This window comes from Balearica regulorum, chromosome 6 (assembly GCF_011004875.1).
Source record: "Balearica regulorum gibbericeps isolate bBalReg1 chromosome 6, bBalReg1.pri, whole genome shotgun sequence".
NCBI classification, from domain to species: domain Eukaryota; kingdom Metazoa; phylum Chordata; class Aves; order Gruiformes; family Gruidae; genus Balearica; species Balearica regulorum.
The window spans coordinates 31,333,925-31,352,917 of record NC_046189.1 but is presented as its reverse complement, the minus strand read 5'-3'; the positions used below and the strand labels follow the sequence as shown (position 1 = coordinate 31,352,917).

General features: G+C 39.1%; 1 protein-coding gene across 4 annotated transcripts in view; it reads left to right on the top strand.

Annotated features, from left to right (window-relative positions):
* The window catches only part of MYLK (myosin light chain kinase), a 211,969-nt gene that overhangs the window by 101,891 nt on the left and 91,085 nt on the right, over positions 1-18,993 (top strand). For 3 of the 4 annotated variants that reach the window (XM_075757074.1, XM_075757075.1, XM_010312779.2), the window contains 2 exons: positions 849-983; positions 6,780-6,932. In XM_075757074.1, coding sequence (XP_075613189.1) covers positions 849-983; positions 6,780-6,932 — 288 coding nt within the window. Of the gene's footprint in view, positions 1-848; positions 984-6,779; positions 6,933-12,162; positions 12,301-18,993 lie in introns of those variants that run through there. The other variant, XM_075757076.1, reaches the window with a different exon arrangement.

The following is an 18,993-nucleotide window of genomic DNA, read 5'->3' as shown; positions in this document are numbered from 1 at the left end:
CCGAAGATTTTATTGTTCTGCATTCAGATCTTTTGGAGTTGCTTAGCATTTCTATAGGACACTGCATATCTGAAATGTTTTGCAAGCACAAACTGATCCTGTGCAGTAAAGTGAATAAGTGAAGGAATGAGAACTGCATTCTGCTAAATTCAAGTACACCTCCCAGTGACCAATTATTTTGAGCTTGAAGGCACTGTCTTACTGGTCTGGTTGAAAGATTTGTTGGTGTCTTAGCAAATCCTGTCCTCAGTTCTAATCTTTTCACCTGGTTTTAGGTTTTGTCCTGGAGCTATGATCATGTTTATGCTACGTTTCTCAATTTGCTGTGCCTGAGGTTAAACCAGGATACCCAAGATACTCTCACTTTCTATCTCTTGAGAGACCTGTAAACTGCATCCTTAAGTCACCCTGTTTCACTGCCAGCCAGGGGAAATTTGGGAGAGGGACTGGGAGAAGACAGACAAGAGGAGAAAAGAATTATCCTTCCTGTCTTTGCACTGAGCTCTCTGGTAATATGTTGCATACACGTCTAGTGATTGGCTGCAAATGGTGGATTCTGGCATAGAAAACCACCATCTAAGATATAGCTTGAGGGCTGGCAATGCCTGCCTTGTAGATTACAGAAGAACCCCTTCTTTATACCAGTCCATTGTTCAAAATTATTTCTATTTCCCAATAAAACATTTCACCATGGTTTTGATTCTTTTTTTTTTTTTTCTGCTTGTTTGCATGGGATGAATCTGTTAGCCCAGCCATGTCACCTAAGCATAACTAGAAAAAGTCGCTAAGTGGTAAAGATAATTTTGTCAATTTGGGTTAAAGGAACTTTTTTCATTTTGGTTTTAAAGGGCCTAAAGTTCAAGAAGTTGCTCCATGCTTTTCCAGTGTCTTGAAAGGATGCACTGTGAGTGAGGGGCAAGACTTTGTGCTGCAGTGCTGTGTAGGAGGCTTACCTGTGCCTCAGATCACATGGCTTCTCAATGGTAAGGAATCCCTTGGTCTGCAATACATGCATGCATGCACTTACATCCACAGTCTCCAATGCCACTCTCATCAGTACATAGCAAGACTGTGAATACTGCACAAAGCATACTAAATCACCATAATATAATCCACTACAATATTTGAAGAAAATCATTTATATGCACATAATTTGCACAAAGGGTGGTTTTCTGGAGCAGTTTTCAGTCTTACTGCAGTTTTCCAGTATGTCCAGGAGGGGACTCCTCTGACAAGATTGTAAGCAGATGGGTTTCCTGGGTTTTGTTAAACACAGCTTTTCACCACACTGCAACAAAGTCTGTGTTGCTATTGTATGCTGAATCCTGTGCTACCCTCGCTTCTTTGGCACTAGCCTCTGCTCTGAGAGTAATGGGTTGGCATCATGATCCTGCAGGGATTATAGGTTTTAAGCAAAATAAGTGCAGTAGATCACTCTTTATGGTAGGAAGGAAACCCATGCCCAATTCCACCCTTCCATCAGCTGGGCAGGTCATAACTGGTATTAGCAGCTACGTCCCCAAGATCTTAAAGTCACAGCTTTTCTGGTTGCTTCTCTACTAGAAATATGTTCTTCCAGATTATAATGCTTGCCCAAAGCTGACTTAAAAAAAAAAAAAAAGGTAAGTAAAATATTTTTTACTTTTATCAGACTGTATAATCTTCTACCCTGCCCTGATTGTACATGAAAGCTTGCTTAACAGTTCCCTCTTAATATCGGAGTTGGTCCCAAACACCTGCATTTTTCTTAGATTTGAAATTATTTCAGAGATCCAGGGACCACACACTTTGGCTAAGGGCTGTTTCCATTTAGAGCCATATCTATTAAACACTAGACAGATTTATTCAGCTTAACCCCTGAACACCTCTGTTACTTCTGAAGTGCAATTGATTTTTTGCAGACTCTCCGAGGCTATCTATCTTTGTATGTGCGTGCGTGTGATTTAAAAACAAAGAATAGCATACTTTGCCATAAAGATATTTCCTCCAGGATTGTTTTAAAATTAATTATTTGCACATGTTTTTCTTTAGCTATTCAGAGTAAATGAGATAACTCAAAAAGGTGGCAGGGCAAATGAACCATGACCTCGAGATTGGTATGTTCCCACAGCATGGTCTGTTCCCCTTCGCAGTAGCTCCATGTCTAGAATAGAAAAGCCTCTGCTTTATTTACAACACGAAACATGTGAGTAAAAGCTCTGACACTCTTCCATTGGAAATAATTTGTTTCTCTGTATGAAGGGTATCCTGCAGTTCCTCCTTTGCAGACATGAGTAGAATCACTGTTTTGCTATGCAAGAATTGCGTCTTATAGCACAGAAGGAGCAACTCCAGACCATAGGGTCAGTCAGTTCATCTTCATGTGCCAAGGGAACCCCCTGCTCATAAAGTGTTCCCTTAGTCATTGAATGATGTAGTTATACCCAGTTGTCTTCTACATACAGAGCATCTTCCTGTCTAAAATGACTTTCTGTGTTACAGTTCATCAGGCATAAATCTAGCATCTCTACTGATGTAACCATGTTCTGCTTTGCTAACCAGAAAACTGTCGTCTCCTGAAAAATACAGCCTAGAGATCAATAAGCAACAAGTTTCTGTAGGCCTTCAGGATGCACTGTGCCCCCTTGCCTTTTTTCAGGATGTTTGTTCTGCACTGACCTTTCTTGCTAGTCTCAGATGAGTCTACCCCTGTTCAGGTATAACCATGTTGATATTGCATCCAAGCTTCTAACTGCAATTGGATCAATATCACAAGGAGGCAAAAGCAGGTGGGTTGGTTTTGATTTTTTTTCCAGATAGTTGGATTTCAAACCATTAGGGTTCTGTAAGTGAAAGCCAGTCCATTAACTCTGCTCTTAAATCAAAAGGCAGTGATGAGTCTGAGTAATGGAAGCACAAGAAACTATCATAATAATAAAAATTAGGGACATCATATATTATTCTAAAGACATAAGCACACTACTTTCATTCCAGACTGCTAAAACATACCACTATAGTTTAATGCTTTTTTGTCTTGGATCTGATTGTGATACATAACTGTTTATATATCATTTTGATACAAACTTGAATGGATTATAAACAGTAGTTTAATGCTGATAATTCCATGTACATTCCTAGGGTCATTATTTTACCTAAGGATCAAATTGGCTATTGTTGATATCCATTTGAATGCAAACATTTCCTTCCTGTCTACCAGCTAGCTAGATACTACAAACGTCTCATATTTATATCCTTTACCAAATAAAGGAGAAAGTTGTGTTTCTGGTCCTGAAATATTACTCCAAGCAGACATAACAATGCTTTTGGCAAAATGACATGATGGAGTCTTTCATCAACTGGCCATGCGAAGAAAACAGTATATTCACAGTATATAATTTGAGGCAAGCAGACAAATCTTGTTTTAAAAAAAGGTGTGTTGCAATCTGCTGTCCATGCTTGGAATATAAAGCTTTTTAAGTTCACAATCGATAGGCTGCGGCAGAGAAAAAAGCAATCCACTGAGAGCAATCACACTACTGCTCAAAATATAGCACTTTTGCAGAACTCCATAGAAATAAAGATCATATGGGACAGGATGTGTAAAGTTCACAAGAAAATATCAAAGGCAAATTGTCTTCCAAGCATGACAATGATAACACACTGGAATTAATTTTTGAAAGAAATAGTGAGAAAACTATGTATATCTTGATGAAATAATGGATGTAAAGACCAAGTTATCAAATCATAACAAACATGAACAGAAGACTGCTTTGAGAAACAAGCAAACAAACAAACAAACAAAAAACAAAAAAGAAAAAAGCAGAACAGTCTCACTCCTAGGCTGGCCAGCCCTTGATACTGAGTAACATGTAAGCCATCCAATCTGCCTTCCCGCAATCTCCAAGGAATCCACCTGAGAACTGAAAGACTTGCAATAACTTCTTGTACAATATTACAAAGAAGTACTACTTTAGATATTGAGCATTTTTACCAGCTGTGACTACGTATGAATTTAAAGCATTTTCCAAGCCATTATATAGATTGACGTCTCTTTCAGGTCAACCAAGACAAAAAATAGATGATGTATGCTGTGCATTGGCTATAATTACTTCTTAGCATATGTGAGGATGAGTAGTTTTTCCATATTCATAGAGACTGCACAAATAAGAGCTACCTGACTGAACTATGGATTTTATTTGAGCTCTTTTCTCTACAGCTCTACCATCTTCAGTTTCTTTCTTATACTTTTTCCCTATTTTAATGATTTAAAGCTTCTTTCCAACTTTTTCAAGATGGTTCTTTTGTCCTGTTTCAATTTTCACTGATTTACTGGCAAATTCCCTGAAAGTAAACTTCTTGTGTTTTAGTTCTGGCCTCACCAAAGCCTTATAAAGAACTTTTTATGCATCCTCTCTGTCACAATACCTCAGTTTGTAACTCCCATTTACTTTAACTTCTTTAAATACTTTATTGGTAACTTCTTTTTAAATTGCAGGAATAAGGCCTATATGACTGCATTTTAAATATCTTCCTTTTCATATTGCTTTCTGTGTGGGTTTCTTTCCCTAAGTTGAACTGAACCTCTTTCTGCTGAATTTAAAAACAGTATGACCATGACTTTAGCATAACTATTCTCTGAGTAGTGTTTGGTTTTAGAATAGCTTTCTGATCTGTCCAGAGAGCTTTTAATTAATGGGCCAGGGGAAAATTTCCTTTCTTCTGGCATAATGTGCCAGCAGAAAGGTATTTTTTGTTATGGTTCCTGCCAAGCTATCATGGAGATTTTGACTGTTCTGCCTCTGGAGAAGGGAACATTTCACTACTGGGAGAGTTGTTTTTATTAGATCAAAATATAGGTACAATGGACATAACTTAGAATCTTGCTGCAAGTTATTCCTCAGGGCTGATATACCTGTGTTTGTTTTCTGGGGTCTGACAAAAAGGCTATTCTGTAAGTGAATTCACTATTCTGTGAATAGTGCTAAAAATAGTCACAGTTTTGTTGGGAGCTGGAGTGAAAAAGAGGATGCCCTGACAAAATTTGAGGACATGTTGAAGGAGACCGCATCTTTTGCCACGTAGAATACTGACCCTATTCATTTGCTTATTTACAACAGAAATAAAAGGGCATTGTTCTTTTTTTGATGATGCAGCTTTTATCCTGAGTGTATTTCTGATGTGGTTATCATCATAGCATCATTAGGCACCATTAATAGTTGCAATGTCCGAATCCCAGACAGGATCTCTGTCAGGTTAGATATTCTACAGTCAGATCAGGAAGGCAGTCCAGTGCCCCGTGTCCTCTTACAGAAAGCTTTGTCTGCTTGGGCTTCAGCTCTACGTGTACATATTTGAATTTAATGTTATTCCTGCATGCAAAAAATATGTGATGGAACCTAATAGTTACAACAGTCTGTGTGTAACTGAGTGAAAGGGAGCACAAAGGAACCAGTCATAAGAATATGTGACATGTGAAGGTGGAGAGAGTTTATTCTAAAACTGGAATCTTCTGGGTAGTTGATTAAATGTTCACCCTAGTTTTTCATGTGGTAGAAAATTTGCTAACTTAACAAACAGATGACTTATAAGACAAAGGAACAAGATCATCTACCACATTTTATAATATACCTAAGTATTGGATCAAGCTGATTTTGGCACATGTATATATTTCAGAATGAAACTTCATATGCAGATAGATAATGACTGCCTTCTGAGTTTGCTAGTGTTGAAAATCAGAGATGAGAGAAAAATCTGTCCCATCATTTAATTTACCCTGCTCAAAACATGGACCTGGTTCTTAGAAACCCCAAAGGTTTTGTCCTAATCTTTTAAAATTATTTTAGCGATGGAATAAATTTTGATCTCTCCTTGTGACTATGATTTCCCAAGTGACAGATGTCTTTGATTCAGTCCTGCAGTTTCTCTGCAGTTTCATCCCCTTCTCTTAGATGACCCTAATTTCCTTTTTCAGCATGGTGTTTATGCACAGATATCAGGCCCTCTTAAGTATTGCATACACTGGGAAAGCAACCAATGATGAGTCAGTAGTGGAAACTATTTAATATTGGGAAAACAGATTGCAGAAGCATTTCACAAAGTAAGGCTGAGACTGATGACAGTTCCTGAAACAATAGCAAGGCAACTTTAACCAGTCTACACTAACATTTAGGCATCTTCCAAACCAGTTCAAGGAACTAGTTTCTTCAAATGAACTTCTTTAATAGTCAAATCACCACAGATCAGAGTGTATCATCTGTCTATTACCAGACTATACATACTGAAGTGTAGATGGACTGCATATGTAAAGCAGCCTCTTGGCTCCTTCATAGATTTTGCTGTCTCTCTCTTGGAATGTCTTCCACTACAAAGTACTTGATGGAGGACTTCAAGTGCTTCTCCATGCCCAGCAGGTTTTGCACATCTAGCCAATAACCCTAATATCTAGTTTCAGGCACAGTACAAGATGGAGGCAATGTCTGAAGCAAACAAACTTCATATTTCTTTTCTTATCCACCTGAAAGAGAATCTATTCAAAATACAAAGATAAACCTTTCTCCTCTTACTGCTACTCAAGGGAACCTAATGGTGAGATTTGTCTGACAACCATATTCTGCTTTGTGCTTGAGATGCTGCTGTTTGTAGTCACTAGAGAGAAGGGGCTGTGCACCAGAAAATGGGATTTGGTACAGCACTTTAGTATACCATCTGGTGTTGCACATCCAGATTTCACTGAAAACAAGAAGTGTTTTTGAAGCTTGTGGCTTATGTATTAAGATGATTCTTCTCCTTTCTGTCGGCAGACCAACCAATTCAGTATGCACATTCCACTTTTGAAGATGGAGTTGCAAAATTGACTGTCCAAGATGCCCTACCAGAAGATGATGGCATTTATACCTGTCTGGCTGAAAACAACACAGGACAGGCATCTTGCAGTGCTCAGGTCACAGTCAAAGGTGAATATCTCAGCCTGCTGTAATTACTGAAATGATATCATCTATAATCTTAAAAAAAAAAAAAAATCTTTGTTCCTTAACAGAGGCATTGTAAGTGGATTTCACGTTTTTTCTAAGCTGTTGTCAGCTGGGTACCTTTTCCCCCCCTTGACGGTGTGTGCAACTTAAGTGTTTAGGCACTGTGAAATGTAAAGTAATATGCATGTATCAGAAAAAGGTATTAATGCTCTGACCTTACCAAGAAGGTCTTAGTGTGGTACAGAACAGTGAGGCTGTTTTGGAAGTGGTGTACGAGAGCAGGAAGGACTGTTGCTGCTGAAAGGAAAATGAGTGCAGTATCACCAGCATCAGCCATCAGGCAGAGAGTGTTACGGTGAGGAGGCAGATGCTGCTGCTTTCTCTTGAAAAGCAGCGCACAGACACCAGTGCCAGGGACTGCAATTATGACAGCAAATACAAGTGTTCTTGTTCTGCTACCAGGATTTAAGAGAGATAATTCTGAAGAAGTATATATTGTGAGCAGTATATCTCTAAAGAAGCAGAATTTTGGTAGTGAAAGTACCAGAAGAAGGTTGTAGAAAGCAATTGAGATGATCTCTTGTCTCTGAAATCTGAGAGCACCTCTTTGCAAATATCAATAATTAGATACCCTCAATGCTTATTTGACACAGCTGATTTGTCCATGAGTGCCATAATTCTGCACTAGGATCTGAAATACAGTCTAAGAAACCAGAGATCACAATGAAGACATGACAGAATCCCATGGATAAATTGAACAGTGAGGTAGTATCAATCAGCATTACAGTCTTTGTTCTTATAATCACCTGCATCAGTTTATGCAGTAGTTTCATTTTATGTCTGCAGATGATGAATCCCATCCCTCTACAATCCCCCTCCTTCACATTCCCCCTGCCTCTACCATCAACCCTGTGTTTGGTATTTGTCATCTGCAAATGATTTCTTCCCGAAGTTATAATGGTTTGGCACTGCCTGTCCAACAGATTGCTAAGCGACAGCTGCCAAGGGAACTATTCCATTTGTCTAGGACCAAATAATACCTGCCCCAAATTTGTACATGCAGCTTGGTGGGAAATGTACCCTGATCCCCAGGATCCCAAGACTTGTCTTGGTTTGCCAATGTTCTGTGGTGCTTGTCTACAGCACTTCAGTCTTATGCATGCCCCTATTCTGTCTGTACGAATCCACTTAAAACCCTAGACAAGCTTAAAATGAAAACAAAGTAATTCTGGTAAACCTATGAGTTAATTTCTTGATTATTGAATTGGAAATGCAGTCATACCCTCCCTGCCCTCCCCCCTGAAAAAAGGCACAAAGTAGGAAAACATTGATTTAAAATAAGCCTGAAACTAATCTGTTCTCAAAGCTGTCATTTGTAATTTCTCTGAAGCATTTCATCTGCATTAGCTGAAGGCAAATCAAGAGTGCTCCACCTCTGAGAAGCTGTCTTTGACATGGGACCTGCTGATTCTTCACTGGGACACAGAAACCAAAAAGACAGACCTTCTTTTACTGACCCCTTCTGTGTTATTTTAGGTTTGACATACAGTGCTAACATGGGAGCAACAGTGACCTAGCCCTTCCCTAGGCAGAGCTATTTCAGGCTACGTAGCTGCTGTTGCACTGAGTTGGATTCCTCCTGTGCTTTAACTAGTCTGGGGCTAGAAAGCTGCATTGACGCTATTATGAGGAGTTAGTTCCTCTGTTTTGCATCCCATTCTATTTTCTGGGAGTCATGGAGTGTGTGGGGAAGAATAAGAGCAGAATTAGGAACATATGTGACAGGCTGTAAAGCCACGTGTTCAACATTTTTACAGCTTTAGCTGTCCCCTCCATGTCCTCCCTAAAACTCATTATGTCCCTGTTGCCATGAGGATTACAGTAACTTTCCCCAAGACTCAGATCAATGTGGATTTGCCTGCCAAAAATAGTACCAAATTTAAAATCGTGATTTCCAAATCTCTTATCTGTTCATATATTTTTTCCATCAGATCCTCTAGCAAATGCTTATTGGAATTAGAATTCTCTGACACTCTGAATGCTGCTGCTAAGGCTCCTCTAAATTTCTCAGCTTTTTGCAGTCAGATTACAGCAGGAAATTGGTGTATGTGCAGAAGGAGAGAAAACTTCAAAAATCCTCTCCTGACCAGACATTGATTTTTGGAATAAAGTCTGTAAAAACTATTTCTAAATTGTAATCCATCTGCCTCAAGTTCCTTTTTGTCTCCAGGACGATTTAAGGTTTTCAGGTTTCATGCAGTGCTGAGTTTGTTCATTTACTGCTACAGAAATATCTTCCTTTTGTATGTGAAAAGTAATTTGTATTTAATCTAAGAAGGAATGGATATTCTTGGCATATCATCAGTATCATAGTAGTGTCAGAATTCAGCTTTTCCTTAGCTTGCTACTGTGGTCCTTGGACACATCTCTGAGTCTGTCTGGGTCTCCATTTCACTTCAGATAGCCATTTTTGGCTTTGCTATTCTAATGCAGCCAGGGTTTCATGGAGGGGGTATCTGCTGTGATCACTGGGGAAACTTTACCTGGAGTGACTTGTCTGTCTTAATAGTAAAACTAAGTTTTATCTTTCAAAGGCAAAAAGCTCCACCTTCTAAATTAATTTAAGCTCCCAGATAACTCAGAAAAGTCCTGTACTGGCAGCAAGGCTAGTCAGTGACAAACTGTCCAATTATAGTACAAGATGATACTTAAACCTGCTAGTAGGTTACAGGTGTTATCTGACCACATATTATGTTTTCTGATCATTTTTTGTGCATTCTTCAGCCTTCAGAAGATCTGTTGCTTTGTTTTTGTCAAAGGGAATTTGGGGATTATTGTAGGAAACATCATTTTAAAGGCCCCATAAAGGGTTACTGCTCCAAGTCCTGTTAAACACAGTGGGAGGGGGGAGAGGTTTCCAGTACTTTCAGCATGCTTTGCATTGGGTGCTGGCTAACTAGCTAGGCTGATTGTGGCATAGCATTCCTTCTAAGTCATCAGTCTCAGATTAATTTTGGGTTGTCTTTTGCTTCCTTATTATTAAGCAGGATAAATTCTGCCCAGCACTGAGCAACCTCAGTCCTTCCTTGGTTTTGTATGAAAAACACTGAAGGTATTTAGCTGTTTGTAGGAGGCTTTTGGCACTGTGTCGAAAAAGTCCCACACTTCATATGGATGGGGCATAAGAAATGCAATGGTTTTTAAAAAATCACACTGATCAGTCTTCTGCTTATTTAAGACAAGAAAACATCTTCAGATCACTTAAGTAAGTGATCTAAAGGCTGAGTAAATTGCGATAGATCCATTAGGTAGTCTGGAGAAACTAAGTTAATCAAGGTGAAGCTAATTTTGGCCTTGTAAAAGACTAAGCAGACTAAATTGAATCCTGACAGCCGTCTTGCCTGTCACAGCAGTTCCTTACAGTTGAAATACAGGTAGACATGAACTACAGAGAATGAGCAGCACTTCTTTGAAAAAACAGCCTGACAAATGTCTTCACCATGAGAAATTTTTCCAACTGAGCTCTCCAGTGAGTGGGGTGCACTGGACAAAATGCTAGATTAATTAGTCTAATGCAAAAAAACCTGAAAGGTGAGAAGCATGGTCCAGGTTACTCAAACATTCAATGATAGACGTTCCTGGAATGCTATAATTTGCTGCTCTGAAAATGTTAGATTTTTTTTCCTTTAAACGTATGCATCATTTTCTATACACAGGAAAAACAAAACTTGGGAGCCTTTGGGGCTGATGTACAAAGTTTTTTAAAAGTTTTTAAACAATGGGTACATGACTGAGTCATTTCTGTTATTGTATGTGCAAACTAGGCAATTGGGTTGGTGTTCACATTTAATATTACAATTTTCATATTGTTTTGTGATATGAAAATAAGTATACAAGCCATTCTTTAAATACACCAGGCATCCCATTTAAAAAAAAAAAAAAACAAAAAAAACAACCCAGCTACTTAACAGGGATATGCAGGGTACATTCAGGTCACCTGAAATACACAGTGATTATATACTGATGGTGATTGTAGATACTGAGGTTGAATACTAATATTAATCAGCTTTTTATCAGGGTGGCTGAACATTTTAATCATTTTTTATGAATAGGAAACTGAGGTGAGGAGAGGTTAATTTACTTTGGATGTATCTATATAGTGAGTCAGTGCTTCGCTGTAGCTCTGACAATCAGAGTATATAGGCAGGACAATGAGTGGTAATAACTGGTGTAGCTGGAAGGTAAGGCTAGCTCCCAGGCATAGTAACTGTTCTTCAGGTCTGCCTCATACCTGAAATAAGCCTTCTGATATGCGGTTGTGTCTGTCAGTTAACTAGTCACAGACAAATAATTAATTATAGGTCAGATCCAGCTGTAGAAAAGATGTGTCAGAGGGATATTTAATCACCTGAGATTCACACCAACACCTGGGTGTTCTACACCGAATTACAGACTGGAGGGAGAGCAGGAATAGGGATGGGACATACAATGTGCTCAATCTGCTGTTGTGCCAAACCAAATTACTATTGTGTATAGGAAGGTTTTGTTGTTTTGCAAACATACTCTGCATATAAGAGAGGCAGTTAATTGCTTTCTCCAGCTTTCTTTAGGTATGTAGAGAAACAAGCTGGAGTGCTTGTTACATGAGGGCTGACTCCTAGGAGAATGTCCTTCTGTCACGCAGTTCTACAGGAGGTGAAAAACAAGCTATCTGACCCACTGCAGGCTCCTCAAGAGTTCCCCAGCCTCCTCCCACGAGGCAGCAGCATCACTGATTGATTTCAAGAGGGAGTGCACAAAGCACGGGTGGTGATAACAGCTGCACAGGCTTGCAGCCAGGGTATTTTTGTGGGCTCTAATGCTCTGCAGCCACCCATTTTGCTGATGCTTGTCTTCTGCGCACTGCTTTTCTTGAATAGAGGCCTAATACTGCCTCCCTTGGTGAGCAAACACTATTCAGGAAATACTGCTGCTCCTGCTCATTGGCTCTTGACCTCATTTCTGCCTCCCAGCCAGCAGTGCACTTTCCTGACTTCACATCTGTTCCCCCTTTCTCCCCCACCACTTTCTGTTCACACTTTTTTTTTTTTTTTAGAGCAGCCTCCCCAGCATAGCTGTCTATGTTAGGAAGCCCGTAGCCCTTACAATCCGATTACTGTAGTCATTCATTGATCATTGGACAAGCAGATTAGAGTCACCTGAAAGCCTGTCAGAGTCCCTGCTGTAACCAGTTTATCACAGCAGTGAAGGGAGATGCTTTCTGGAAAACCAGTTTGTTTTGTTCCTGTCACTCTTCTATCAGGTGTGAGTGGGACCATAAAATATAACCAGGTGGAAGAAAGGCTTTCAGGTAGGAGTCTTTTCTTCCAGTCATGAGAGATGCTGTCTTTAGGTTGTGGAGTTTTTTTTCTTTCTATCTCAGAATGTCCTCTCTTTCACGTTAATCTTTTAAAGAACGTTATCACTGCAATAAGCAGCCTCTCTTTGAAGCCTTAATAGAGAGGCTACAGCTTTGTTTCTCTGAGATACATGTTTCTGCCTAAGGTAAATGAAGTATGATGTCTACTTGCGTACAGTGATGAAATATTTGGGACAGCTTTCCAAAGCCACTATTTATTTGAAAGCACTTTGCTGTATTTCAAGCGTAACAAATATAAAGGGCTATAGAAGACTTTCCAAAATATGCAAATCTAACCTTGTTAAATGTCCAAAAGGCATTCCAGACCAGTGGCCTGCTGGAACCGCTTGGCTACATAAGAATTGGTTTCAGAGCACTAAGTGAAAGGGTGGGGGTTTTGTTACTGTATTGAAAGGTCGGAGGTAAGCTGTCATGAGCAAGTCTAGTATTGGCCATCAAAGAAACTCCGTTCCAGTGCTTCAAAAGTGTCCCAAAGTTCTCAGTCCAGCACTCTGTATGGGTCACTCACAGCTGTAATCCTTGTAAGATTAAGCTTACTTTTTTAAAAAATTGCCGCCTTTCAGCACCTCAGGACCAAATGTGAAACACAATGCTGGCTAGAGACCAAAAATGAAGGACAACAGCAAAACATGTGTGGAAGCTTTTAATGATATAGGATTTGTGCCATCAATATAAACAATGTTCTCTAAAGGCAGCTTCTTGATATAAGCCATTTCCAGTAAAAGGGGAACCAAATTTGGATGCAAATGAGGGATGAGTGCTTGCAGAATGAGCAAAAGTTAAATGGCAGGAATTGCATTGATATTTCTTATAAATGAAAAACAAAGATGAGATGCTGACAGAAAAAAATGTTCAATTTAAAAAGAAAAGAAAGAAGAAAAGAAACCACCCCTACATCTGATGGTCTTCTCAACTGTGAAGTGATCAAATGCTGTGAACATTAAGCTATTACATACCAGAATGACAGCAAACAGATGGTTATTATAACAATCTTAGGAATGGCCCCGCACTGGCCAAGGGGTAAACTGTCCCAACTTGGATTGCCAAATTCTATAATGGTCTAGGTTTCAGCTGAAAAGTGGAAGTTGTCAAAATACATATAAAACCTGTAAACTGAATATATGCCTGAGTAATTTTGAAAGTATGGGCATGATGTTACCCCAAGGAATGTTTCCAAAAGCAGCTGATGTGGATTAGCCGACTGCAAACCATGCCATACTAGAACTACCTTATCTTTTCTGGACTTAAATGCCAAACAAGCCTTCCTTTAGAATTCCTTTCTGACACCAACTTTTACCCAGAAATACAATGTTGCTGGGATTTTTGTTTGTTTTTTCTTTATATTAATCTAACTTCAAATATTTCCTTGCTCTCAAGCTGAGTCATATTTGAGGTGTTCCTTTAAAATATTCTTAGGAACAGTATCCTTTTATTACTCACTCCACAGAGTGAGCAGCACTATTTTAATATTACCACTGGTAACTATTCTGTTGCCAGCATGGATTTGCCAGAGGAGGGAAGGGCTGAAGGGGCTGTAACTCCTTGTATCAGTGGCATCCTCAGGGACACTTGTGCTTTATGTGACTACCTGTTCCTATTGTGCTTCCATTGAATTTCAGCTCATGCACAGCCCAGGTTTTTTTCTAATGGAAGTGATCTCTCTATACATCACGATACATCACAATTAAGTTAAATTCTACCTGGGCAGCCACACAAAAAAATTGAGACTGTACATGTGAAGGTGAAATTCTGCCTCGGCAGTATGCACATTTTCACTGCGGACCTAACCTGGCTTGATCTAGCATATATGAAGCACCTTTTCTGCAGTTCTCCATGTCAGACTGGTATCTAATGCTGGGGAATTTGTTATCAGTGGGCCAGCTGAGCTGCCTTATAAATGCATTTGGTAGGTATACATGCTCTCAGGCCTTCCATGGAGTTGCTGTCTGTGGCAGTGACAAAAGAGCAATTACTTGATGTAAATAACTTGCAAACAGGGTTAGTCATTAATAAGGCAGACAGTTCTGAAGGCAAAAGCAAACACCACTTCAGCTGCAAAAACTTCCAGTGAGACTGTCACTGAGGAATTCAGTCTGCTGACTGCAAAGTGATCTGCCGTGAACTCAGTTGGCTATTTTGTATCTCTGTCGCCTGCACTCTAAATTGAGAGTTTGACTGTTTCTTCTAAATCATGGTTCTTACTGATATAGTCAGCCTTTCGATACTAATATTTCTGGAATGGCATCTCTTTCCTATGCTGTCGGTTGCAGAACAAACTGAGTAGGCAAAGCAGAGGTTAAAATGCTGATGAACTGGTGATATCCCATACAGAGGGAAAGACTCGGAAAAAAAGGAGCATACGTGGAGCTGCAGGATAGGGCTGGAAGACTAGCCTGCAGTAAAATAGATAGATTTCCAGACTGGATAAAGTGGAACTCGGCCTCCTTTGTATATCCCTAAGCACCCTGATTAATATAGGCTGAGGGCATTGTCAATCTTGCGTTAACAGTTTTTCTGTGTAATGCCAGGCACAACATCCAGACTATAACTTGGCCCAGCTCTTCAGTGAGAGCATCTCCCAAGGATATTTAAATCTCGCCTTCCATTTACAAAAACAGATTATAACTGCAGAAATAAATGATGGGAGGTAGATGTGTAAAGAACACTGCTAGGTCATTAAACATCTAGTTCTCATGACCTAAGTTTGCAAAATGGCATACCAACCTGAGATCTTTAATAAAGCAGAAATGTCCTTACATGTCTCAAGAACATAGAGCTCATATTTTTTTATGCCAGTATAAATCAAGTTTGGAATTCTTGGAAAACTTGCAGAAAATATTTTGACCATATGAATTCAGGCCTGAGACAGAAAAATACTTCATGGGAAGAAAGACAGATGAGTGTCCTAATATCCATTTTCTGTCTTATAAAATCTGGTGGGTTTTGAGTTGATAGCATTATTAATGTCCGATCTGGTAGCAGCTGGACTTATTTACATTGAAAATATTTGGAGAGGTGAAACTCTTTTCAAGTTCTGTAACTCAGCTGGCCAGGCTGCTTTACAACTCTGGCCGTATGTATGTGTATGAACCTGAGTCTTGCTTTGAGAGATTTTAGGGGAATCTGCTGCTTCTCTCTGAGCTTGCTCACACAGAGAGCTTTTTGAGTTAAGCATTCTCCTCAGCTCAGTTGACTTATTAGCCTCTGAGCCAAAATGATATTTAAACACCATAAATGGTAAATGTTGCTGAGACAGTCCTTTTGCAAGGCTCAGACTAGGCATTATTTGGCAGTTAACCATATGATTCTGGCAAACAGATTCTTCGAGTATAATTAAATCTCTTCTAAGACTAAACACTGCAAGTTGTTTGCAATGTTCTGAACATAAGGCAGCAAACTCTCTGTTCTTTTCATGTCCTTGACTTGTAACCAGTTGTAACCCTGATCTTGTGCAGCTGAGTTATTGCATTGAATGTGTATATGTGCAGTGCTGTAGCTGACCTTGTTTGAGCTGAGGGCTGGATTAGACGATGTCCAGAGGCCCCTTCCAAACTCAGTTATTGTGTGATTCTGTGCAGTGCTGAGCGTGCTGAAGTCCTGATATTTCAACAGGAGATGTCAGCATTCTGCAGCTCACATTAAAAAGTCTTCACTACATCTGGCAAATTAACCAGAAAATTTACTAGAATAGATGATGTCCATAAAATGTTAACTGTTTTGGCTGTGGACTAAGTAGAACCCAGGTCCAGTCTTTGGAAACCTTCTTAAAGTTTGCATCATGATCTGGATTTTCTTCTTCACTCTAGTTTCAACAGCAAATCTGGGAATGGAAATGCCACAGTGAAGTTATTGATTTTATTTTTTTTTCCTTCTCTCCATGTGTATTGATTTATCTATAGCTTTTACCTTAGAAAATAAGTAGTTGGTTGCATATTTGCAGTTAAACCAGTACATGTGTATTGTACAATTGATTTGTAGTAGGTTAACTGTTCAGGGCAGCATGAATTTTCCACTCCTTTTTACATATACACCTTCAACATGATAACTCACCCTTGCTTATCAAAATAAAGATGTTTACAGTTGTGTTCAAGCACCAAGTTCTGAGCCCGGTCTAGGTTTTAAAAAATTCAAGTGTGTTTTGGCTTAGGCCTACAGCTAACATTAAGACTCCTGTTGCAAAAATTTCCAGTCTGCAGATATGTGGAGGTTAAATTTGTGTAAGGACTCTTGAAATACTGGATTGAGAAAAGTCAAATAATAGTAAAGTATTTTTATCACCTTAAATTCTATTAATGCAGGTTAATAGATAAACAGATGTTTCAAATGCTAGGTGCAGATGGATTAACTTACTATTGATTATACAAACAGGAAAACAAAATAGGTGAATAGAAATAATTGTGTATCAGAGGCAATATATCTGTTTTTCCATTGCTGTCCAAATATGCTCAGAATCTGTATTTTTGTAAGAAACTGGAAGAATTTGAATGCTCCTTAATCTCTGTGGATTTCATGCACTAAGTGGCTTTTTTAAACATAGGTTTGGATGCTTATTAGAGTGTCTTTCTAATAAAAATGAACCCTTAGGGGTAAGGCAATGCTGTGGGAAAAGCCTGTATTACTTTTGCTTTGTAGAAAACATATGTGGGTATATAAGGTATCCTTTACATGCTTTGCTTACTATTTCTAGTCTCCCAGGCTGAGTTTCCCACTGAGCTGTGCATCTTATTACTTGCTGTTTCCCAACATTCATGCATATTAAAGCCTGAGGAAAGGCAAAAAACAGAGGAACCATGTAAGTGGGATCACTGTGGTGGACTTTTAAATCTATCACCCTGTGTAATGTCTTATCAAAAGCCTGTTGAAATGGCAGAGACCACTGCTCACCAAAGAATGCCCCAGCCAGACCACAGCTCTCTGCAAAAAACTGTTAAACTTCTTGAGCTCGTAATTTTACAAGAGCTTTTGTGAACTCAGTGCTCTATAAGCAGCTTTTGAGAAAATCATATTATCTTCTGTATTATCTTGCATGATTTGACTTGCACAAAACCAACAGCTGTGGTTAAAAATTGTGGCAGCTTTTATAAGCTACTATAAAATAAACTAGTTGCACGGTCTGAAAACAAGTTATTGAAATGTACCTGTGTTTTATCAAGGCCACCCTATGTAGTGCTTTCTGCTGCTCCACACACATTGCTGTGACATGATCCACCCTGGGTGGGGGGATTCACTGCAGAGGCAGAAGTTGTTTGAGGAAAGGAAGGAGAGGAAGAATATTAACTGCCTGGGGTAGAATTTTTTTTAGTAACTATGGCAGTACCGCTATGTGATAACTCTTATATTCCTCTTTTCATTCTTAGAAGTAAACCTACTCCTAATTGAAAGTAATAAGAAGTAAGAGTGGTGGGGGAGATGTTAAATGGCTATAGGTGATTAGAGCGCATTAACATAATAGGAAGAGATCGGATCTCCTCTATTTCACATGCAGTTGCTTAAGCTTGAAGATGTGTAGATGTGTAACAAAGTCATGCCCTTATGCTAATGTCAGATAAAATTTTCCTTAGGTTCCAGATTTCCTTTCTGGTGCCAGATGTGCCATATTTTTATTGTCTGTAATTTTGGCAGCAAAAGTACTCTGCATTGTTACGAAAGAGGTTGTTCAGCCAGAAGCATAGTGACTTGCAGTATCTGAGCCTGGAGTTGTACCTGTGCTTTCTTCTTTCTCTTCCTTCCCCCTGGTTCAGGCTCTGAAGCCAGCTGTCAGTGAAAGGCAGATTAATTTTGAACCCCAGCAGAGTTCACATAGTGAAAGAGGCTTTGGAGGAATGACAAAGCAGGCCCTAACACTGGCCTTTCATTGAGTGCAGCTTGCTTATTTGTGCCCTGATTTTCTTATCTCCTTGCTCTCCTTTTTCATGGTGCAAGTCATGGATTTTGTTCCTGATGTATGAGACTAGCTAGCACCTAGCTGCGGCCAGGGAATGGGATCTTCTCTGGTTGTTACACTTGCTGAAGCTATCCTTTTGCAAACAGTGCATGGGTTTTGTATATGATTTTCCTTGTACTACTTTCCTGGCAAAATACTTAGCCAAGTGTTTTCAAAAGGATGTAGAATCACACAGGATCTTTTAATCATAAATGGGAACAGGAGTTATTTGCTTAATCTTCAATGAGTGGTGTCCCTTCTTTTCCCAAATATTCTCCAAAATCAAATTGACTGCTGTTTTTCCAAACAAGAGCTGTAAATGCTAAAATTGAAGAAGCCTGTAGGTATATTAAAATAAGCCATGGAAATGTACAGTGCTGGTGTTTCATGGTAAAATTGTGAAATGTTAAAGCCTTCATGAGAGGAGCACTGAGTCACTGTGTGGTGCTATGTGATACATAAACAACTAAAAGCATTTACAAGCTTCAGAAGAATTTGAAAATAGTTAACATTCACGCTTTGTAAATTGGCCTCTGCATGATTATATCAGTCCCTTTTGAGAAAATGCAATGATTTTAGTCTAAGACTAAATAAAACTAAATAATGTATCTAAACCTGTCTGTGTTGTGTAAAACATCTGCAAGAAACTAAAGTTGTCAGTAGATCAGTGTAATTTTTTTCTAAGTCTAGAAGTCCACAAT